The sequence below is a fragment of the Silurus aristotelis genome (assembly GCF_946808225.1).
Source record: "Silurus aristotelis genome assembly, chromosome: 8".
NCBI lineage: Eukaryota > Metazoa > Chordata > Actinopteri > Siluriformes > Siluridae > Silurus > Silurus aristotelis.
Window position 1 is genome coordinate 18,843,628 of NC_139581.1, and position 25,415 is coordinate 18,869,042.

At 38.7% G+C, this 25,415-nt stretch overlaps 1 protein-coding gene across 3 annotated transcripts in view; it reads right to left on the bottom strand.

The window, feature by feature from the left end:
• Positions 1–8,337: 8,337 nt before the first annotated feature.
• Positions 8,338–25,415, bottom strand: part of grik4 (glutamate receptor, ionotropic, kainate 4) — a 454,114-nt gene continuing 437,036 nt past the window's right edge. For 2 of the 3 annotated variants that reach the window (XM_083549392.1, XM_083549393.1), the window contains one exon: positions 19,486–25,163. In XM_083549392.1, coding sequence (XP_083405518.1) covers positions 24,774–25,163 — 390 coding nt within the window. In that variant the 3' untranslated portion in view covers positions 19,486–24,773. Of the gene's footprint in view, positions 8,879–19,485; positions 25,164–25,415 lie in introns of those variants that run through there. The other variant, XM_083549394.1, reaches the window with a different exon arrangement.

Consider the following 25,415-nt stretch of genomic DNA (forward strand, 5'->3'; position numbering starts at 1 on the left):
CAAGCACCTGCACCTTGGTATAATAGTCATACGCATGCCCTCAAGAGAACAACACGTAATCTGGAGAGAAAATGTAGGAAAACTAAATTGGAGGTATTTAGAATTGCGTATAAAGACAGTATGCTCAGCTACAGACAGGCGCTAAAAGCTGCTAGAGCTGAACACCTGAGCAAACTCATAGAAAATAACAAAAACAATCCCAGGTTCCTTTTCAGTACTGTAGCTAAACTAACCACAAATCAGGGCTCTGAAAATTGTGTTCCATCACAGTTTAGTAGTGAAGACTTTATGAATTTCTTCACTGAAAAAATAGATAACATTAGAAAAACAATTGTGGCAGTTCAACCTCTGACACCATCTCCTGAGACAGTGTTACCTTCAACTCCACAACTCCACTGTTTTACATGTATAGGACAGGAAGAGCTGTATGATGTTATTACCAAAGCTAAATCGACAACATGTCAGTTAGATCCCATTCCTACTAAATTACTGAAGGAAGTGTTATATACAACTGGTGAACCTCTTCTGAATATTATTAACTCTTCACTATCGTTAGGACATGTCCCTAAATCCCTCAAGTTAGCAGTTATTAAGCCCCTCATTTAAAAACCTAATCTGGATCCAAACACGCTATCGAATTACAGACCAATTTAAAATCTCCCATTTATGTCTAAGATTTTAGAAAAAATTGTCGCTGCCCAGTTATGTTCCTACCTGCAAGAGAACAATATCTTTGAAGAATTTCAGTCAGGTTTTAGGCCCCATCATAGCACAGAAACTGCTCTAGTTAAAATCACTAATGACCTGTTTTTAGCTTCAGACCAAGGTTTCATCTCGTTGTTGGTTCTACTAGATCTTAGTGCTGCATTCGACTCTATAGACCATGATCTCCTCCTAGATCGCTTACAAAATTACATCGGCATTCAGGGACAGGCATTAAGCTGATTTAAATCCTACCTGTCCGATCGTTACCATTTCGTAGATTTAAATGGAGAACTATCCAGGCTAATGCAAGTAAATTATGGCGTGCCGCAAGGTTCAGTTCTAGGACCCCTGCTCTTCACAATATACATGCTTCCGTTAGGAAATATTATTAGAAGGCATGGAATTAGCTTCCATTGTTATGCTGATGATACTCAGCTATATATCTCATCTAAACCAGGCGATACAGCTCAATTAACTCGGATAACTGAGTGTGTTAAGGAAATAAGAGATTGGATGACCCATAACTTTCTGCTATTAAATTCTGATAAGACTGAGATTTTGCTCATCGGCCCAAAAACTAGTATACAGAAGCTCCAGCATCTCAACTTGCATTTAGACGGATGTTCTGTAACCACTAGTTCAACGGTAAAAGACCTAGGAGTTATTTTAGACAGCAACTTGTCTTTCAAATATCATATCAACCAAGTTACAAAAACAGCCTTCTTTCACCTTAGAAATATTTCTAAGTTAAGAAACATGTTGTCTATATCCAATGCAGAGAAGCTCGTCCATGCGTTTATGACCTCCCGAATAGACTACTGTAATGCATTACTAGGTGGATGTCCTGCATCATTAATAAACAAGCTTCAGTTAGTTCAGAATGCAGCAGCCAGAGTTCTCACAAGGTCAAGAAAATATGATCACATAACCCCAATCTTATCGTCCCTACACTGGCTTCCTGTTAAGTTTCGAATAGACTACAAACTATTACTTCTCACTTATAAAGCACTAAATGGTTTGGCTCCTATGTATCTATCCGGTCTTTTAACACGCTACAATCCGCCACGCTCTCAAAACTCTGGGCTTCTAGTAGTTCCTAGAATAGCAAAGTCCACTAAAGGTGGTAGAGCATTTTCACATTTAGCTCCTAAACTCTGGAATAGTTTTCCTGACAGTGTCCGGGGCTCAGACACACTCACCCAGTTTAAGTGCAGATTAAAAACATATCTTTTTAGCAAAGCCTACACATAACACACATCACATATCATAACTTTGTGCTCCAAAACATCTGATCACATGCACATTATCAACTTGTGCTGTTAATATCATGAACAGCAGTTACGCTAATTCCTCTCCACTGCTTCTCTTTCTCTCCCCATCCCGAGACACCCTGAGGTTTGGCCAGCTCCAGTCACCTCCCACCTCGTGATGATTACGGACCTTTGAAGAAGTAGATGCTGAACTCGCAAACATCCCGAACCATCTAGAGACGTACCAGTGCCATTTGGATCCCGCTACATGTGTGGAGTTTGACATTGGACCTCCTTGAGTGTTAAAAGGCTCTGGCATGGAGAAGCTGATGCTGGATCTGTGATGATCACAAATGCTGAGCTTATAAAACTAGGAGCTACTAACCATATAGACTGTATAAGACTGCAGAAAGAACATCACTTATAATCTTATACTCCAGTAATCATGTTAGTTCTCACTCTCCAGTGTTCTGTATTGTTGAAAGATTTATGATCAAACTCTTGATGTCACCCAAATGAGGATGGGTTCCCCTTTGAGTCTGGTTCCTCTCAAGGTTTCTTCCTCATAACATCTGAGGGAGTTTTTCCTTGCCATAGTCGCCACGGCTTGCTCATCAGGGACAAATTCACACCATTCACCTTAACTGTTGATTTGTGTAAAGCTGCTTTGAGACAATTTCTGTTGTGAAAAGCGCTATACAAATAAACTTGACTTGACTTGACTTGACTTCATGGCTACCGTGTGTAACCAGGTTCCTGACTGCCAGTGTTCCCCGCTGTTTCCTGCTTCTGGTCCTGTGGATTATACTTTCCATACTGGATATAACCTTCCACAATGGATTACACTTCCCTAACGGATTATACTTTCCCAAAAGATTATGCCCGCCTTACTGACCGAACCCACATCACGGTTCGTAACTCTCTCTGACTTCTGTTTGTTTGTTGTCTCACTCAATAAACAATGATTGAGTTACTTCCGCATCCGACTCGTGGTCCGTACCCTGACAATATAATATACAAGCTTTACTTTTTGTATCGAATGAATTAAATAAATAAACTTTTGAATTATATTAAAATTTATTGAGATGCACCTGTATATATTAGGGATATAAAAATTAAAACGCAAATTAATTTTAACAGCACTAATTTTTATTAACGTGCGATTAATGCAATGACAAAAAATAAAATAAAATATATATATACAGTGGGTACGGAAAGTATTCACACCCCCTTAAATGTTTCACTCTTTGTTATATTGCAGCCATTTGCTAAAATCATTTAGGTTCATTCTTCTTCCTCATGAATGTACACATAGCTCCCCATACTGACAGAAAAACACAGAATTGTTGACATTGTTGCAGATTTATTAAAAAAGAAAAACTGAAATATCACATGGTCCTAAGTATTCAGACCCTTTGCTCAGTATTTAGTAGAAGCCCCCTTTTGATCTAATACAGCCAGGAGTCTTTTTGGGAAAGATGCAACAAATCTTTCACACCTGGATTTGGGGATCCTCTGCCATTCCTCCTTGCAGATCCTCTCCAGTTCTGTCAGGTTGGATGGTAAACGTTGGTGGACAGCCATTTTTAGGTCTCTCCAGAGATGCTCAATTGGGTTTAAGTCAGGGCTCTGGCTGGGCCATTCAAGAACAGTCACGGAGTTGTTGTGAAGCCACTCCTTCGTTATTTTAGCTGTGTGCTTAGGGTCATTGTCTTGTTGGAAGGTAAACCTTCGGCCCAGTCTGAGGTCCAGAGCGCTCTGGAGAAGGTTTTTGTCCAGGATATCCCTGTACTTGGCCGCATTCATCTTTCCCTCGATTGCAACCAGTCGTCCTGTCCCTGCAGCTGAAAAACACCCCCACAGCATGATGCTGCCACCACCATGCTTCACTGTTGGGACTGTATTGGACAGGTGATGAGCAGTGCCTGGTTTTCTCCACACATACCGCTTAGAATTAAGGCCAAAAAGTTCTATTTTGGTCTCATCAGACCAGAGAATCTTATTTCTCACCATCTTGGAGTCCTTCAGGTGTTTTTTAGCAAACTCCATGCGGGCTTTCATGTGTCTTACACTGAGGAGAGGCTTCCGTCGGGCCACTCTGCCATAAAGCCCCGACTGGTGGAGGGCTGCAGTGATGGTTGACTTTCTACAACTTTCTCCCATCTCCTGACTGCATCTCTGGAGCTCAGCCACAGTGATTTTTGAGTTCTTCTTTACCTCTCTCACCAAGGCTCTTCTTCCCCGATAGCTCAGTTTGGCCGGACGGACAGCTCTAGGAAGGGTTCTGGTCCCAGACGTCTTCCATTTGAGGATTATGGAGGCCACTGTGCTCTTAGGAACCTTAAGTGCAGCAGAAATCTTTTTGTAACGTTGGCCAGATCTGTGCCTTGCCACAATTCTGTCTCTGAGCTCTTCAGGCAGTTCCTTTGACCTCATGATTCTCATTTGCTCTGACATGCATTGTGATCTGGAAGGTCTTATATAGACAGGTGTGTGGCTTTCCTAATCAAGTCCAATCAGTATAATCAAACACAGCTGGACTCAAATGAAGGTGTAGAACCATCTCAAGGATGTTTAGAAGAAATGGAAAGCACCTGAGTTAAATATATGAGTGTCACAGCAAAGGGTCTGAATACTTAGGACCATGTGATATTTCAGTTTTTCTTTTTTAATAAATCTGCAACAATGTCAACAATTCTGTGTTTTTCTGTCAATATGGGGAGCTGTGTGTACATTCATGAGGAAGAAGAATGAACTTAAATGATTTTAGCAAATGGCTGCAATATAACAAAGAGTGAAAAATTTAAGGGGGTCTGAATACTTTCCGTACCCACTGTATATATATATATATATATATATATATATATATATATATATATATATATATATATATATATATATATATATAAAAATATATATAAAAAAATATATATATATATATATATACATAGAAATGAGACAAAATTACAAAACCTTCAGCAGAACATAATAATAATAATAATAATAATAATAATAATAATAATAATAATAATAATAAAATAAATTAAATAACTCCACCGAAAAATAATTTTAATCACTAAACATTTGTTTTACTGATTTTACTTATTTGTTTATCTAATTATGTAATCTGTATGGAAGTTAGAAGTGGTACACTTTCTTCAGTATCACCTAATTAACCGTCCATGTGAAAACAAAGCAAAAGTTTGGTGTCCTGATGATTTACATAATTTAAAACACCATAATTACATTCACTACAATATTTTGTCTTTATGCTCTATGTTGAGTTTGGTTTCACTAATAATCATACATCTGCATTAAGCATCCATAATGCACATATTGATTAGAGTATTAAAAACATAAAGTATTCATTTATGTAATATTTAGATCAATTTAAAAATGAGCAATTAGGTTGCGCTTAAATATTTGAATCGATTGACAGCCCTAATATTAATATGATGTGAGGTCCAAATTACCAGAGTGAATCTAAAACAGTAAGTAGTAGTGGCTACTTTTTACATAAAAACCTGTCAGAGCACAAAACTCCTTACTTTAACTTAAGTAAAAATGTTTAGTCAGTACTTCAAAAAGTTGAATATGGAAAAAAAAACCTCAAGAAAAACACTAAACTATTGTGCTGTAATAAAAAAAAGTAAAACGTTTATTTGCCGTAAGCCATGCATGTTAAAGATTGTTGTTTCTTCACTAGTAAATGAACATATGCAAAGGTCCATGTTGCTCATTGTGGGCTAATTTTTTTCTTATTAACGACCGAAACATTGATTAAGCCATTGATGATAAAAATATGAATTATAACAAATCAAATAATGAAGGGAAGAATAAAGAAGAATAAGGTGAATAGTGTTACTGAATATCCTACATATAAGTGAAGTATTTTAAATGCCAAAGCATTAAAACAAAAAGAAAAAAAGTAGCTTCTCTGTCTTATCTTTTACAGACTGATATAGCATTAATCTGTTTATTTCCTTCTGCATAACTGCTGATCAATGAAATTTAAATTCGGCAGAAATAACTATGTAGTGCGTTGACAAATAGTGGTATCAAACTATAACATTGATTAAAAGCCACATTCTTCATCTTGGCAGGCCTGCAGCTTGTGTTTGTGCATGTTACGGATTGCAATATTTAATACTCAGATGAGAACAATGTAACAATATAAGCGTGGACAATTACGTTGATTGAATTTTACACGGCTGTTTGGACAGCTTGCTTCTCTAATTTGGCTGAAGGATACGCTCACTGTGCTCAGTTTGACTCCAATCTACATAGGCCATAGCATGAAAAAAGATGAAAAGATCAAATAGAACATAAAATATAATATAAAAATATATTATTAAAACCCAAATCTGTCAAAATCATGCTAAGACACTATGTATACATACAGTGGCTTCTACTAATATTTTTACTCCTGGTAAATATGTTTAAAGTCTTCACAACAAAGCTTTACTCTCATCACAGATATTAAACTATTGCAAACAACACAGTTTTATAAAAAAAAATATTTGGTAAATATCTTTGGAACAGTTATTGATGCGTCTATGAATTCTATTAAGTAAAATATATTTGAATTATATTCCCAGTGATAACAATTATTTAAAACACTTGGAACAAGAAATTGTTCAACCGTGACTTTCTCAAAGTTTTAAAGGCCAAATAAAGTGATGACACTGTGTATACTTATTGAGTGCATTTTTATGGATCCTAAAATTTATGAATGCCATTATATAAATGCCATTATATGCAAGACCAATGCCACAAAATAAAGGGAAAACAAAATAATTGTAAGTGACTGGTGGAGATCATATTATCATGGCTTATCATGACATCTTAGATAGCTTTTTGCAGTAGGGTTTGCATTGTCATTAAAGGATCAATGCAACACCTCATGTATCTGCTGGGTGTATGCAAACCTGTCCACTGATTAAACCAGGAAAAAATCAGTACACATTATCATCAGGAACAGGATGTAGGACTGTGAAAAGACATTTGTAGTGATGACATGCACAGGTGCCTGAAGAATAGTTAGCCACGGCCTCTGATCCAGAAGGTTCCTGCTCTGGTAGTGCAGTCCTGTCCAAATCCTGCAGAAGGCGCTGTTGCTTCAATTTTGTTCCCCCTTTCTCTATGAGATTGAATCGCTGTTTGGTAATAAGAATTCACATAAAAAGAGAAACATTGCCATCATTGCTGGTTTTGTCAGCACATTTAAAACGATAAGCAAAACCAGAGAATCAGCTACCAGTTTATTAGGTACACGTGTCATATAGCTGCTCTCATTGGCCATTTTATAGGTACCCTTTGGAGCTACAATTAGTGGCCACAGTCTAGCTGTTACTAAGTCGCCTTTTACTTCCTCCATCAGTGGAACTGGATCACCACAGGACCATCATGACCAGTCAGTTTTTTCATTGCACTTACAATAATAGACCTTATTTTTTCAGTGCTGGTGCAGAGCAATTAGAGCGACAAAGTAAAATCAATCTAGAAATTAAGGTTGGGTTGTCTAATAAGGTGACCATTAAGTGCACATAGTGAAAAGCTCTGTAAACATGGTGTTTTAAATGCATCCCTTTAAAGTGCTTTTCAGTGATACGCTAAATTTGAAATCCTAAAAGGTTTTGTTGTTATTCTTTTTTTCTTTTCTTTGTAAGTCAACATTGTAAGCTTATTGTTATATTTCTCAAACCATTCTCCAAAGACTTCTGCCACTGCCATTAGGGAATATTGTTGCCATGAAGGGGTGTATATGGTCTGCATCAGTTTTCGGATAAGTGATAAACATCAAATTAACATACAAATGTATAACACGGTCCAAGTTTTTCCCAGCAGAGAATTGCCAAGAGCACCACACTGCCTCTATCAGCTTTCCCTCTTTCCATAAACCACTTCCTGGGTACTAACTACTGCTTACTGGAAAACCCCAAGAAGTCTCTGCGTGTGAAGTGCTCTGGACCACTTTTCTAGCCATCACAATTAGATCCTTGTAAAATCGCTCAAATCTTTATCCTGCTTCCAACTTTGAGATCTGACTGGTCATTTGCTGCCTAATATATTCCACCAATTGACAGGTACTTCACCAGACAGTTGTTTTAAGGCTATGGCTGATGTGTTTAGTCACTCACAACCTCTCTTACTCAGCTAACAAGAAAGCAGAATGTTTATTAAGTCCTTATTAAGACCTAGAAGTCCTAAGAAGGTTATACAGTACTGTAATATTCAAGGAATAATGATTCTACAATGTTTTTGTTCATACAAATAAAATAAACGTTTCTGTAATCGCTCCTGGTCAGCATCATGGCATATCTGAGAGCAGTGGGGAAAAAATACACCTGGATCAAGCATCATGCACACATACAAAAACATGTTTATATATGAGGCAATTTATTTATTTAGCTGGTCCATCTTATCGCATGTTTAAAAGGTTTGAGGAAACTGGAGAATCAAGAAACAAACCCACAGAAATATAAACATACAATAAGCTGAGCTCAGAATTGAATTGAAGAATCCTGGAGCTGTGAAGCAGCAACACTATAGAAACATCAGAAAATATTAATAAATAAACCCAGACATCTTAATCTTCTTTAGATACAAAAATGTATGAGTTCATTTAAAATGGTTACATATCACTTACTGAAAATTGCAACAGTTTTTCCACCAGAATAGTTTTTATTTAATGTTGTTTTATTATTGTATGTCTGATGTAACACCATACTGTAGGTCAACTGGCCCATTTCCGTTGCAAACACAAAACAGTTGTAAACAAAGTTCACGTAATCCAAACCCCACATTTTTTCTGTTCCCATAGTCCTGTTTTTCCTCCACATCTGGTTCCGTCAATTTTTCCAGCACCATGTGTAGCCTGCTGTCTTGTGTTTGCTCGACTTGTCGTCAATCACTTTCTCCAGCTGAAAGGCATTGATCAGAGCAAGAATGAAGACAAGACACTGAACAAAGCAAACAAATAACTTTTCTTGTGTGACAGACATGATGTCAACATATTTATCATTCTGTCAAATGAAATATAAGAGGCAGAATACTAAAACCGACTGTATGTCATGGAGGATGCTTGGACATGCAGGTAGATTATTGTAAAGGTAGACTTGAGGTGCTTTTAGGACTATACCATTAAACTATCATTGACAGGTTCATCTTCTCGGTTGAAATGATATGTGTAGGACGATCAATACGTAGGATTTCTCTTTTTTACATGTTGCTTGTGGCAAGAGTTATTTCATTGAATTGCATGCTGAAACTCCACACAGGATTACACAAAAGGTTACAAATCATTAAAGCTATGTTCAGCTTGACTAGTGGTAACATATACAGTAAAATGTGTACCATTATTAAGATGATATGATAATTAATATTATAAAAATCTTCAGGAAGTGAAGAGATACAATCATTGGACAAAAGGTTTGTGGACACCTGATCATAAAATTGGTATGTAATTGTGAGTACTTCGTTCCACATCTATTCGCCATTAGATGTTATAATAACCTTCACTCCACTGAGAAAATGTACCACTAGATTTTGAAGTGTGCTTCTGGAGATTTGTGCTCATTCAGCCACACGGATTGTAGTAAAGTCAGGGACTGATGTAGGTAGCAGTCAGTGTTCCACTCCAAACCATCTAAAGCATATCTTCATAGAGCTAGCATTGCGCAAACGGGCATTTTCATGTTGGAACAGGTTTGGGTCTCCTAGTACAAGTGACAGGAAATGTATTGCTACCATATCCAAAGACATTGTGAATAATTATGTGCAATCATGTAATTAGATTTTGTTTTCTTATGTTTAAATCACTTTTATTTTCGTTGTTTAGCTCACTTTAAAAAAATGAAAAGCAATCACATTGTTTAATGTTAATTACTGACTAGGACAACATATAATGCTAATCTACTGTACACACTTCATGACAACTGAAATCTCTAACAGACATAATAACTAGCCTGATATAACCTGCACAAACAGAACAAACAGTAAAATATCTATTACATGAAGACTGCTTTTGTAAATGTCGAGTTGACATATCAGTGATTGTACGGCTGTCGTGACACTTTCCAGGCTGACTTACTTCCTAGCGTCATGACTAGTAGTCCTGCTTGCTTTAACTGAGGAAGATAATGGTAATGATGTAGCCTAGTTTGCTGAGTGGGGTTAGAGGGAAATGTGAAGAAAAGGTAACACTTCCAAAATATGCTCTGTGGTCGAGGTATAAAGACACCTTCTATATCTGCATCTGCATCTATGCAATACTTTAAGTATCAGACAGACAGACAGAGAAAAAAAGACAGACATTTAAGTCTCACACACACACACACACACACACACACACACACACACACACACACACACATGCATGCACGCACACACGCACGCATGCACGCACACACACACACACACACACACACACACACACACACACACACACACACACACAAACACACACACAGTTATTTAATTTTAGAGAGAGACATTCAGACAGAGACAGAAAGAAACACAGCAAGAGAAAGAGAAAAGGACTCAAAGCGAGAGGGAAAGAGAAACAGAGACAGACAGAGAGACTCATAGTGAGATAAAGAAAAACAGAGACAGACAGAGAGACTCAGTGAGAAAGAGAGAAAAAGAGAGAGAGAGCGAGAGAGAGAGACTCAAAAACAAGAGAAAAACTAAGAAACCCAAAGCAAAAGAAGGGGAAACAGAGGCGTACATAGATTTAGAGAGAAAGAAAGAGACAGCTACAGTTATATGCACTTAACCAGATTGGAAGAATACCTACATCATTTGTATAACACAATTAAGCATTGCAGATCTAGTTTAAAATGAATAAATGATTGCAAATTTATTTATGTATAAAATTAATTGAGTAAGTAATTAAGTAAGTGATTGATTAAGTAATTAATTAAGTCATTGATATTTGTAAGTAATTAATAATTATAAGAAATGTTTGAGGATGTTTGTATATATGTATGTATGTACGTACATGTACATATGTAACCCTAGTTCCCTGAGGGAACGAGAGCTGCGTCGAAAACACTTTGTGAATGCCTTGCGTTGTTCACACTCTGAATCACGTGTAAAATCTGGCCAATAGGCAAGTTGTGACATCATCGATGGGCTACGTCGCGTAAACCAGGAATTTACAAAATGGGTGAGCGATGGTAGAGACATTAGCTTCTGAAAAAGGAGAAGTTAAGTGCTGCAGGGATGCAGGTGAGTATGGCCTGTTGATGCAGCTCTCGTTCCCTCAGGGAACTAGGGTTACATACGTAACTTAGTGACGTTCCCTTTCAGGAACACAAGTTGCATCAAAACTCTTTGGGAAAGAGAGTCCAATCATGCCATACTGACCAGTCCCTGCCTAGTGTGTCTAAACACAACCGGCAAGCAGGACAAAGGAACCAGGAGTGGCTCTGATGTCGAGGTTGTAGAACCTAAAAAAGGTCAGCGGGGTGGACCAGCGTTGCAAATATCCTGGAGAGAAACTCCAGCGGACCGGGCCGTAGAGGCCGCCATACCCCGGGTGGAATAAACCTTGACTCTGAAGGGAGTGGGAAGACCAGAGGACTGTAGAATGCCTGCAGAATGACAGGTCGTAAGGGAGCCACAGGCACCTTAGGCACATACCCCGGTTTAGGCTGGGGAAAAGCGCTGGCCATGCCAGGGGCAAACTACAGGAGGGATAGGGCCATGGAAAGAGCCTGTAGGTCCATGACCCTCTCTATGGTGTCCAGCCCAAGTGGGGCTGGGTGAGAGAGAGAAACCCAGAGGGAACAGTGCAAAGTCTCCTGAGTCGCAAACAGATCCACCTGGGCTCTGTATTATCTTTGCCATATCTGCTCCACCACCTCTGGGTGGAGCCTTCATTCCCCCCTCAAAAGGGCGTCTGCTTTCCAATTTAACCAGCCCGGGATGTAAACAGCTCTCAACAAAAGGAGTTTTCCCTGGGACCACAAGAAAATCTCCCACGCCGACCTGTATAGGGGGCAAGACCGGAGACCCCCTGGTGGTTGATGTACGAGACCACCGTACATCATCTCTCAGCCATCATCTCCAGGCAGTTTATGTGCCATGAGAGATGTCGCTTGTCCCACCGACCTTGGGCAGAGTGTCCACTCATGACCGATCCACACCCCGTGAGGGATGCATCCGTCAGAGCCTTGAAACAGGACGGAGCCTTGAGACAGAAAAATAGGTTCTTTCCATATTTCTAAGGCTCGAAGAGCTTGCTGTGAGACCATGATAATACAGAACGGATTGCCCTTCTGGGACAACTCTCTGTCTGTGAGCCACCAATGGAGGAGTCTCAAATAGAGGAGGCCAAGTGAAATCACGTTGGATGCTGCCATCATGAGACCGAGCAGCCTCTGGATCTGCTTCACAGTAAGTGACTGGCCTTCTTTTACTCTCTTGACTGCCGTGAGGATGACCTCGATCCAGGCAGGAGACAATTGTGCCTGCAATACGGTTGAGTCCCACACTATGCGCAAGAAGGTGGTTCTTTGCAGAGGAGAAAGCACACTCTTCTTTGTGTTAGGCAGGAGGACCCGATATTGGTAAGTTTCGCCGCCGAAAGCAAACCTCAGGAACGTCCTGTGAGTGGGGAGCATGGCTATGTGGAAATAGACGTCCATTAGATCTATTGTGACAAACCAGTCCTTGGACTTGATCTGAGACACTATCTCCCTGAGAGTGAGCACCCTAAACCTAAGCCTCACAAGTGAGCAGTTCAAGGAGCGCAGATCAAGGATCGTCCGCATTCTCTGACTAAGGGAGGAACCACCTCAATGGCCCCTTTCCTTAGGAGGGTGCACACTTCCTGTTCCAAGACCAGAGCCTGCTTGGGTCCCACCATGGTGGGACACAACACATATAACCGGAGAGGAGAGGACCCGAACTGAATCAAGTAGCCCCTCTCTATTGTGTGCAGGACCCACCAAGATACTGCTGGAGCAATGCCCTGCAGCTGTTGGGGCCTCTGCAGGAGGGAGGCTGCACTCTGAGGCACATCTTATGGGAAAGTTGACAGCCTGGCCTCCTGGTGGGTAAATCTGATCGGGGAACCAGCCTCTTGAGGCTGGCTTATAACCCTCTCAGAAAAGCTGGGGTGATCCCCTGCAGCCATGAATGCTTCCTGAGCAGGCATGGGTCCCCTTCATACCCAGTAGGGGTGAAAGGAGTCACCTGGTGGAGGGAGACTGCACTCTGAGGCACATCTTGTGGGAGAGCTAACAGCCTGGCCTCCTGGTGGTGTTCAGGAGGTGTCTGTCTGGAATCTCCGCTTACAGGTTGAGCCACAGAAGCCTTTTTGTGGCTACTAGAGCTGACATGGACCCCCCTACAGCCCGTGCCATAACTTGGTGGTCCTGAGGGTTAGGTCGCAGCGCGACGTAACTCTTCAATCATCAGCCCCAGAGCGGAATCCCTCTTCCATCTCTTATAGCAGGTTAGCCTGGTATGCCTGCAACACACTTATAGTGTGAAGGCAACTCCCGGCCTGACCTGCCGCCGCGTAAGCCAAACCTACTAGAGCCGAAGTGGCTTTTGTAGCATCACCTTCAGTGATGCATCACCTTAGGAGAGATAGCCAGCTAGCGTCTCTTCAACCTTGGACTCCCCATGAACCCTACTATATTCGCGTATAGGGAATGCAGGGCAAAGGTACATATGGGGTCTCGCACGACCTAGACACCTTTGTGTGTAGGTCGGGAAAGAACAGTAGGGCCTGGGGCGGAGGCTGTGCCACGGGATGCAGTAAACGCTTACCCAGCCAGGGGCAAACTACAGGAGGGATGGGGCCACGGAAAGAGCCTGTAGGTCCATGACCCTCTCCATGGTGTCCAGCCCCAGTGGGGGTGGGTGAGAAAGAGAACCAGAGGGCTGTGTGTATCTCCCCCCAAATGAAGCGGGGAAAGAAGGAACACAGTCGGAATTCTGCTTGCATTTAAAGCTCATGGCTGCACAGATTCACGACTTGCTTATTGGCTGGATTTTACACGTGATTCAGAGCATGAACATTGCGAGGCATTGCCAAAGTGTTTCGACACAGCTCGAGTTCCTGAACGGAAACTACTAGTAAAAACAAGCTTTTAAATTGGTGAGGTAGAAATAAGCATAACAGTGACAGAGTCTGATCTCATAGTATCGTACAGCACATCACAGTTTCTTACAGCACCTCATGGTCTCACAGTATCTCATAGCTTCTCACAATATCTCACAGCAGCTCACAGCATCTCACAATATCTCACCGTATCTCAACGCACCTCACAGTCTCACTGCATGTCACAGCATCTTACAATATCTCAGAGTCTCACAGCATCTCAGAGCATCTCACAGTATCTTATAACATCTCACAGCATGTCACAATATCTCACAGCAGCTCACAGCATCTCACAATATCTCACCGTATCTCAAAGCACCTCACAGTCTCACTGCATCTCACAGCACCTCATAGTCTCACAGTCTCACAGCATCTCAGAGCATCTCACAGTATCTCATAACATCTCACAGCATCTCACAGTATCTCAAAATAGCTCACATCTTACAGTGCCTAAGGCTGTCACACAGAATCTCACATCATCTCACAGCATCTTTCAGTATCTCATAGTATCTCACTGCATCTCAAAGTTTCTGGTAGCATTGCACAATATCTCACAGCATCTAAGAATATTTCACAGTATCTTACAGCATTGCACAGTATCTCATGGCATCTAAGGGTATCACACAGGATCTTACAGCACTTCACAATATCAGTCAAATAATAATTAAAATTGTTTATTGCGGTTCTTTCTTGAATGTAAAGAAAAAGTTATATAAAACATTTTTATTTTCTTCTGCATTTTGATATAAGCTTTTCCTAATGCTCCAGCACTGCTTTATAAAATATTTATGCAATGCTTATGTAGGTATAATTTAAATCTTTCTTCACGATGACTATCAAATATTACAGGGTAAACTTAGGAAAAGAAGTGGTCCACATATGTGCTCCTTTTTTTAGTTTATTCTTTTAAACATATTACAAAATAACTATGTTTGCTCAAAATAAAAAATGCCTAAATTTTAGTTTCTTGCCATCTTATTTCTTGATATCGAGTTATTTGTGTAAGTGGTACCTAAATATCCAAATGTAAAATAACAGATCAACCATCAGCGCATTATCCATCACTGGCTCCATTGCATATTCTGGCTTTGCTCTGAGATTTAAAAAATTCAATGTGAAGTAATAAATACAGATATATTTGTGCTATTCAAAAGCAAAAAGAGTATGACAGTAAATGGGAGTCCAACACATGCCCTCTTAGTGTTATTCTGTTCACAGAATCTTTGCACACTCATTGCAGCATATTGTGCACTAGGGTATTGGTCATATTTTGTATTGTCAGATTTTGATTAATACACTATATGTGATTAAACGAATAACAACAACTATCAATTAATAATATTTCAATTAAATTTACAAATGGTTTTGCGTTTATTACATTCCAGAAAAGTTCAGTGGACAGGCAATCAGTATCTATGAGACTAAAAAGCTTAGACCCAGTGTTGCTGTAAGTTCAAATAGAAGTTTTTTTTTTCTGCAGTTCCCAAAAATATTTTCTTTTAGTAATGACATTTAGGAAAAACCTGAATAAAACAACGAATGTATAAATTTAAAAAAGGGGACATGTGACCTGCATAATTTGTATAAATGAAACCTGTTTTTGTAAAAATATTTGTTTACTATGCTTGTAAATACGTATATATTCTTTCACCATACATTCTGGGACAGAAATATACACTACATGGACAAAATTATTGGGGAACTTGACATTTCCAGCCAAATGTGGTTCCCTCTTTAGGAACTCAAGCTGGTCCATGGCTACCCTGGTGTCTACTGAGAGGCACCTATGGCACATTCTCTCAGATCTCCATGGGGCATGCTCCAACCTCAAACCAGCACCTCCGGGCACCAAGAGGCCGAAGTCTCGGGAATTGACGGATCTGAGGACCGTCATTTTCAATAGAAGGGTTTCGGCCAAGAAGTCCTGATATAGGACTATCTGGGAAACTCGCCGACAATAGGCGCTGTTCACCTAAGTATAGGGTGCCTGTCCCGCCCCACCCTGGCACCCTCAGGTAGCTGGTCAGGTAACCCTGCCACACTCAATGCTTCAGGGCATGTCAAGTTCCAGCAAATGTCGACCCAGCCACAACATTGTTTTTGAAAAAAGGCAATCCACTCAGTACGATCAAGATCATGCGGCGGATCTACAAAATCATGCTTTCAAGTCATGTGTTATATGTAAATGGTATTTTCAAAAAGCAAATTTTAGACTCAGGCTACTTAGATTCCTGATCATTTCTAGCATAATTGTAAGGTACAGTGAGTTTATATAGACTGATTAATTGTGTATGAATAAGCCCAAATCTTTACACTCACACTCTAAAATGGAATGGAACATTTTCCCAGAAGAATGGAGGTTATTAACAAATGGAAATAGAAAATATGAAAGTGTAGTTGGTTCCCTGTATGTAGAGACACATTTGTGACACCCTGCTATAGATTCATCAAATGTTAATTTTGGTCAAAACACATTTTTATTTGGTCGTTTTTGCCAGAATTGAGGTATCGCAAACTTGCAGAATTTTGATTAGCTGTATGCTTGTAACAGACTATTGAAATTCAAGGTACAGCAGGTGCTGCAAACAAGCTGCATACTAACAATTTTTTTGTGTAAAAATGTGTTATTTGTGATCCTTTGAATTTAAAGTGATCTTAAAGCACCTTTGCAATTTTAAAGCCTCAAATAACAAATGCCAAAGTCCTCACTTCCTGGCATTTCGATTAAAGCTTTTCCGTTCACAAATAATACAAGTTTGTTTAAGAGTTTGCTGTAACCATTTTCTAGCATTTATTTAATAAAACTGTGTCTGATACAGCACTGCTCCTCATAACTTCACATTTCTGAGTTCAGTTCAGACCTCAGGTTTCACATGTTCCCCTTGTGTCTGCATGGTTCCCCCCTATAGGTAAAAAAAAAAAAAGCTGGTAGGTGGATTGATTAGTTTTAATTAACCCTAGGTAAGAATGGGTGGATGGGCGAGTGGTTTCAATTCGTGTGTATGGCATGGTGTTCCTGCCTCAGTGATAATATTCTTGAGGTTGGATTTGGAAATGGTTTACAGATTAATTCCTACCCCATTCAGAACAGAGCATTTACAGAAGTTTTGTATCAGTGAAGAGCAGTTACAGAAGTTATGTGCTATATATGTGTGTGTTTAAGTGTACATATATGTATGTAAAAATGTAGTGTTGGATTTTACTCTGTGGTTGTGTTACTTTTCCTTGTGCCAGAGCTCCTAATGAAAAGCTTTATATATATATTAGAGCTGTAAATCAATTATAATATTAATTGCGATTAATCGCACGATTGTCATGAGTAAACTCGTAATTCATTTTTAATGTTTTAAATGTACCTTGAATTCATACTTTTCAAGTTTTTAAAACTGTATTGAACATGGGCATGGACAACTATGGGTGCTGTATGCAAATGTATGTTTATTATTAGTAAAACCAAACTTAACATAGAGCATGAAGACAAAATATATTTGGGAATGTTTAAAATTAATTATGGTGTTTTAAATTATGTAAATCATCATGACACCAAACAGAAATTTTGCTATGTTTCCACACAGACAAGTTTAATGTGTGCATCATGGCAAATTTTGTTGCTTGATTTGAGACTTGGTGCATCAGTAAAACAAATGTTTAATGATTAAAATTTTTTTTTGGAGGATTAGTTTTATATCTGAGTAAAGAAACTATGTTTCTATGTTTCGCCTCTTTTATATTTATTTATATTTATTAATCGCACCTTAATAAATTGGTGCCATTAAAATTAATTTGTGTTAACGTGTCATTAACACGTTAATTTAGACAGCCCTGACACACACACACACACACACACACACACACACACACACACACACACACACACACACACACACACACACACACACACACACACAGACAGACAGACAGACAGACAGACAGACAGACAGACAGACAGACAGACAGACAGACAGACAGACAGACAGACAGACAGATAGATAGATAGATAGATAGATAGATAGATAGTTTGGGCACTGTGTAAAATGTAAATAGAAACAGAATGCACTTTGCTTCAGTACATTTTAAATGAGCTTCGGCCCAGAGAGAATGGCAGCATTTCTGAATCATGTTCAGGCATGACTTCTTCTTTGATAAGAAATTAAACCTGAATTTGTGAATGACGTGACATGATCTGTGATCACAGACAATGATTTCTGGAGGTGTTAATGAACACTTGCAGTTATCTGCATTACAGAAACACGACTGTTTTAAATGCCACATGAGGGTTCAGACATTACAGGCATCCAATAATGATTTTTGCCCTTGTCTCTTATGCAAATAGATTTCTCTAGATTCTTCAAAACGTTTGTTAAGGAACATTATTCTGAAATTTTTCCACAATTGTTCCACAGTCTTTTACAGAGTGGTATACATATATATTTTCTTTACATATTTAAAGTGTAATCAAAAGGTCCACATAAGATAAGAAAAATAAAGCAAAAAAAGGAAGACATAGCAGCCAAAATACTGCCAAATAATGCTAGCTGGTTTTCGGATCCCTGTGTGTGTGTGTGTGTGTGTGTGTGTGTGTGTGTGTGTGTGTGTGTGTGTGTGTGTGTGGGTATGGGTGCATGTGTGTATGTGTATCTTAATTAACCTTCTATAGCTCCCAATTGATTTCCTTCACTAATTAAGTACAGCTGATTAAATATTTTTGTGTGCGCATTCACTGGTCAAAAGCCTTATATGCAAGTCAGTCAGATAAGTGGCATCCATCATCATCATTCGTTGCAGTTGTAATATGCTTGCTGCATGTTCTTTGATTATACTGCATTAGATGATTAATTATGCCAAGCTTGTAGGTTATCTTGGTGTGTACATCTTTTGTACACAAGCGTGCAAGCAATGAGGGCACACCTGCACGCACACACACACACACACACACACACACACACACACACACACACACACACACACACACACACACACATCCTGTATCTGTTCATGGCTGCAAATACATGTTACACGTTATTTTTTACACCTTCACTAGGAAACCTTGATATATATATATATAGAGATAGCAAATTCTGTTTACAGAGCTACAAGTACAATGTTTACTGAAGGGGACTATGTGCACATACACTGCGGTCTTTACATGAGCCATGAAAAAAAAGAGAACTGCACAACTTATTACATTCTCCTTATCTGTTTACTTTCTCTGATCGAATTCCAGCATTTAGAAAAAAGGTACAGGGTGAGAGAGAGTGTTAGAGTAAGAGAGAGAGAGAGAGAGAGAGAGAGAGAGAGAGAGAGAGAGAGAGAGAGAGAGAGAGAGAGAGAGAGAGAGAGAGAGAGAGAGAGAGAGAGAGAGAGAGACAGAAAGAGATAAAGAGAGATAAAGAGAAATACAAAATATTGAAATTTTCCACATCTTTAATAGCAAGGTCAGCTTCTCAAAGAACCAAAGAAACCTGTCATTTATTACTAGTGGCTTTCAGACTTTCAGACTTCAGTTAAATATCAGATTGAACTAAGAAAGAAGTAAATGTAATGTTTTAATTGTAGTCACTGCAGTGAAGCAAGTGAAGGTCAAATCTGGCAAAAATTTTTGTGGTCTAATTTGGAAGAAGGCATTTGATACTAAAGGTAGATAGAAGAGAAAGCGTGTCCACAAAAGCCTTATAACCTTTCTCTGAGTTAGTGTCTGAGTGTCATAAAAAGTCTTTGTTAACAAATAAGAAGTGTCCTTAGAGCTACATGAGCCATCATTATATATCTATATGTGTGTTTGTGTGTTAAGTGAAACAGAAAATGAAATCAAACAATAATGATATGCTAATAACAAGGGTTACAACACTTTTTGGGCTGATTTACATTGAAATATTATAATAAATGAACTTAAAAGTCAGGATAATAATGTATACCGCATAATGATGAGATGTAAAGGAAAATAATTGGAAAAAATTGCACAAACATGAGCACTTCCAAAATATGCTTTCCTGATTCTTAAGTAAAACATGAAAAACAAATGTTTTATAAGACTGATACATAGCATAGCATGTAAAAATAATAATCATCACACTGTAACAAAGATATTATGCATATTATTTTTTGGACAAAAGTATCACATTTCTAGCCATATACGGTTCTTTCCCAACCTGCTACTAAAAGTTGGAGGCACACAATTGTATAATATAGTCTTTGAATGTGTTCCAGGCCTGTTTCAGCATGACTATGCCCCTTTGCACAAAGCAAGATCCATGAAGGTCTAGTTTAACATCCCAGAAGAGTGGAGGTTATTATAACTGCAAATGAAGACTAAATGTGGAATGGGATACACATATCAAAGCACATATGAATCTTACGGTCAGGTGTGTGCATCTGTAAAATTTTGACATTATGATTAAGTTCGAAAAACGAGCTAATTTACTGAACTGAATTATGTTTTACTTTTGCATGTATCGAGGTCTGAAGGTTACACAAAAGGTAAATAGCAAGAAATCTTCTGTTCTCAGTGCGCTGAAAGGCACCAACTTGACGATCATATAAAAGCATTTACTGTTTTTTTAATTTCGTTTGTAATAAACTTTAATAATGCTATATTAAACAAGTCATAACAAATAAATATGACCATGAAAAGTATGCCTATTTTAATGCCAGTCTTATTAGGCTATAAAGAACTCCTTCCCGCCAGCACATTGTAACTCTCTTCACTTGATGAAAATGTCAGTCATCCCATAATTCATTGCATGTGCTCGGTCTATTGACAAAATTTGTAAATATTATTATTATTTTATTCTTTTATAAGCATTCAAACATTACAACTTTGATCCGTGATCCGTTTGATGCATGTACCCAGATAATCTGACAGCTGGTATTTATATCGCCTTACTTATAAATCTGTTCGTTTTATGTCCAGCATGACATACAGTGCGTGACAAAAGCCGCTTGACTAACACGCTTGAAATCTTTCGACAGACTGAGTGGTTTTTAACAGCTGGTGTGTTAAACTGGTTACTTATTCAGCCAAATGTCAACTTTGACTGTCGATGATGACTTGGGAATAAATAATCAATGTATAGATCAAATTAATTCTATGTGAGTATTGTTTTCTGTGAGACCGGGTTGATTTATGGCATCTTTAAGAACAAGGGTATCCCAAAAGTCTCCATATATAGTGGACTAGGTATACCAGAACGATGTCAGTTGTGCCTTCAACATCTACTCCACCATTGATCTCCAACACTTCCAGACTTTTTAAATGTTTGTTAATAAGTTGAACAGTGTTGTGTGTTATATATTTCCCAGGTTTCTTGTTAAGATGCACTGCAACCCTGCAAACATACATTTCTATATTGCTGTAAATAATTTTTAAAGGCTATCGGACTATATAATATATGCATATTGCTATATGTGGTTCTTTTCCAAACTGTTATCTCTATAAATAATATTTAAATGATTCTGGAGCTAATTTCCTATTCATTATTCCAATAGCTACATTTATGACAAAGAAGCAACCAAAATAGAAGGGTTTCTTTTTCCCAGTAATGTTCAATGACATTAAGGAGAACTCCAAGAAGAAATACATTAAATGTTGAAGACAGTATCAGTAGGAATGGTAAAGCTTCAGAGCCTACTCTGTTTGAACTGAGTGTACCGAAGAGGACTTGACAGAAGTGGACAGAATATAGGACTAAAGTGCTGCTGTATTAGTCTCATTAGTAGGAGTGATAAAGCAACAGCTACTGTATTTCCTGCTTTTGCCACTATCAAAAGAATAAATTATCAGTGGCTTTGAGGGTAAAGCAGGAAGCCAAAAATGAAACAGAAAATAGATTCTAATCAAAAGTTTATTACAAATGGATGCCACAGGAAATCTGTAGAAAAGGAATCTGTTAATGATTAATGGTTATGTATGCATCTTTCTGCTTATAATAAATTCATGGATACTAAAACTATGCAGTATACAACAATGTAGTGTATATTTTAAGATTTTTTTAAATTAAGATAATTTTAAGATTTGTTGGTTTTGATATGACATAATTTTCTGATATATGACTCTTATATATACCAGAGGTGAGCTGAGCTACATGATCGGTTGTTATGTTCCAATGCAAATCAGCCCAAAACTGCCATCACACACCACACATATTAACATCAGCAGACTCAGATGTTATTACTCATCAGTCTATGAAAGCTAATGTCTACTGGAGTAAACCAGGCTGACCAGATGTTCCATTGTGTGCAATGCACAGCATTACAGTGCACTGTGTCACATTAAGCAACTTTAAATGATACCCCGCATTTTGACTAAAAATAAGCCAGACTAGGTTTTATATATTTTTATTTTCTACTGTAATACTTTGGTAGATTATAGAATAAAATGTACAAAAAACATTTGTTGTACCACCAATGAAGCAATTGCCCCTAGGTGCCCCTCTCCAATGGCTATAAAGAACGGGCTGAAGGACTCTGACTTTAGCCTTGTCAGAATTGTAAATGTGTAGCCTCTGTGAAAATACTTCCTACAGCACCGCTGTTTCTCTTTGTTACATTGTTCAAAACATATATAAATGGCTTTGAGTATACATATTTTTTAATAATTTAGATCAACATTAAAATGGTAGACCTCTCAAGTGTATTATGTCTCTAATTTTCTAGCATTTGATTGGTTTGCATCTGGTCAGCCTAGAGTATGCATTCATAAATGTAGATACATTTTCATGAGAGACTTCTGAGGCATCATGCAGCCTTATTAATACTTCCATTAGGTAAGTGGAACCCAATTATTTTGGCTTTGGTTAATGTAGTTTTTCCCTCTATTGGGTTCTATGTGGTACTGGCTAATCAGAAAATGTGCTAGTAGCATTATTAATTAAAAGTAATCCGACATTTGAAAAAGTTTTTTTTGCTGTTGCTTTAAATGTACTATATAGGCAAAAGTTTGTGGACAGCAGACCATCACAGCTAAACGTGGTTTTAAAATAGGACAGTCCAGATGTAGGGGTTCATTGCTGTTTTAAAAGCATTGTCTTTGAATAACTAGACTTTCTTGGGATTGTGCTCATTCAGCACCAAGAGCTTTAGTGAGATCAGGCCATAATGTCAAGTGAGGAGGTCTGGGGTGCAGTCATTGTTCCAGTCCATCCCAAAGGTGTTCAGTAGGGTCGAGGTCAGGGCTCTGTGCAGGCCATGCAAATTCTTCTACCACAATCTTGCCACGTCTTCATAGATCGTACTTTGTGTACAAAGATACTGTCATGCTGGAACATGTTGGAAAAACAACCTGTACCATTTTAACTCTGTGGTATTATTCTGATGAAGAACCACATAAGGATGTGATGTTTAGATGTCCATAAAAATGTTGCCCATATACAGTATATATTATTTTAAACATGGATGAAAAACAAGAACAAATATACACAGATGGCCTCTTTTTTATTTAAAACGTTGGTGTTGTTCTTTAATATACTGAGGCATAAGAAGCATAACAAACCTCCCAGAAGAACTTTACACATTCTCTGAGAGCTGCCTCTTCTTGTGACACCTTGATCCTGTTTTGTGCTACTAAAAAAATAGTTCCATTGACATTGTGTACACTGTACACTCGACTCGACGACACGTAACATGTCAAACATTAAGTCATTTTTTTCCCAGGTGGATACCTACAGCAAATCTGTGGAGACTCACCGTTGAACTCAGTGTGACTTAAGATTTTCGGTGGAAACTGTGCTGTTGACAAGATGATAAATCTCTGTTCTTTTTCTCAATTGTAGCTCAATTTTAGACCAGAGAAAATACGAACCCTTTTTTTTTTTTTATGGACACTTCCAAACCCTTTAACTACACTTTGTAAGGCAAATATTCCCGAAACTGGTCTTTTGTCAAATAGAATCATATAATTCTACAGTCTCATGCTTAAACACCCAGAAACCTTTTCCAAATACAAGCTAAAGCCTTTACAAATCTTTGCAGAGAAGAGTTTCAAATTCGACACAGAAAAAAAACAAAACAAACAAAAAAAAACCCACAAAAAAAAAAAAAAAGGAAAACATTTCTGTCTTGACCTCTGTACGAAAAACCTTCGCACGTGCATATCAAAGCTCTATCTTAAAATTGCTTTTTTCCCCTCTTTTTTTTTTTTTAAATAGAATACCCCTATGGTTTAAAAAGATATCACCATGGTTGTGTGTTCAGTTCTCTTCGCAGTCATATCCTCAAGGCCATGATGTAGAACAAAAAAAACCCCAAAAACAATTGATACCAGGTATTTGGCACTTAAAAAAATGCTTCCATAATGCGATGATATGAAAAGTCTTCATGAATCTGTTGTCAGTAAGGAATGCCTTTCTGCTGGTTGAAGGAAATAAATGCTGTAATCACGGTCATTGTGAGAACAAGAAAATAGCACTTGCAATCTAGTGACAGTACAACTGGGATCTCACAACCAAAAGAGGAATAATTTAAAATAAAACCAACAGCACAGCAAGACAAAAAATATATATATATACTGCATAGTACAAAGCCCCTCCGTTTTCTGTTGGCTGCAAAATGCTATTTCAGGGCAAAGAATGAAGAGGGCAGTGTATACAGATATTCGATCCATTCCAGCTTTCCGGAAATTACAAACACATCTGCAAATCGTGGTCCGTATCCGATTTGCTCTGCTCCTCGGTCCCAGGATTAGTTTTGTGAATTGCCAGCGTTTGTTATTCAGGTTCACTGCTGTTGGTGGTCTTGTCCCACTCAAAGCTATCGTCACTGTGGGTGGGCGATGCCCGTGGGGTCCCTGGTGGGTGCACGCGCAGCCCCTGGAAACGTCTGCACTCGGGGCAGATGCGGATGTGGCTGCAACCGCGCTCCACGATAGTCGCCTCCTGTGCTAGTTTGTGAGAGAGTGGCTCTGACAGTCCCGTGCCTGTGCACAACCTGCCATTGCTCAGACTGGTCCCTGTGAGCCGAGCACGTCTGTCCTCGGCGGGTAGAGGATGCGAGCGAAGAGAGCTGGGGCCACCGCTACGTCTCCGTCGCAACTGCAGGCTGTCCTGACACAGCACGATCCCTTGCAGCTCCCGTAGCATCTCCTCACACACTGACAGCTGGGAAGTATATACACATAGAGAAAGAGACAGAAAGAGAGAGGCCAGGGGAGCTCACTGATATACTGCAGCCAGAGTTATTAGAAGACAAACTTTTTAGGTAACCCAGTCTCACAGAAAAAAATGACAAAATGGCATGGAAATATTTTCATCATGTTCTGGCAAAAGCACTTCAAACTTCACTCGAATGCTCTGAATGTCATGTCCTGCACAAAAATAGATATTTAAATATTAGGCTATTTATATATACAC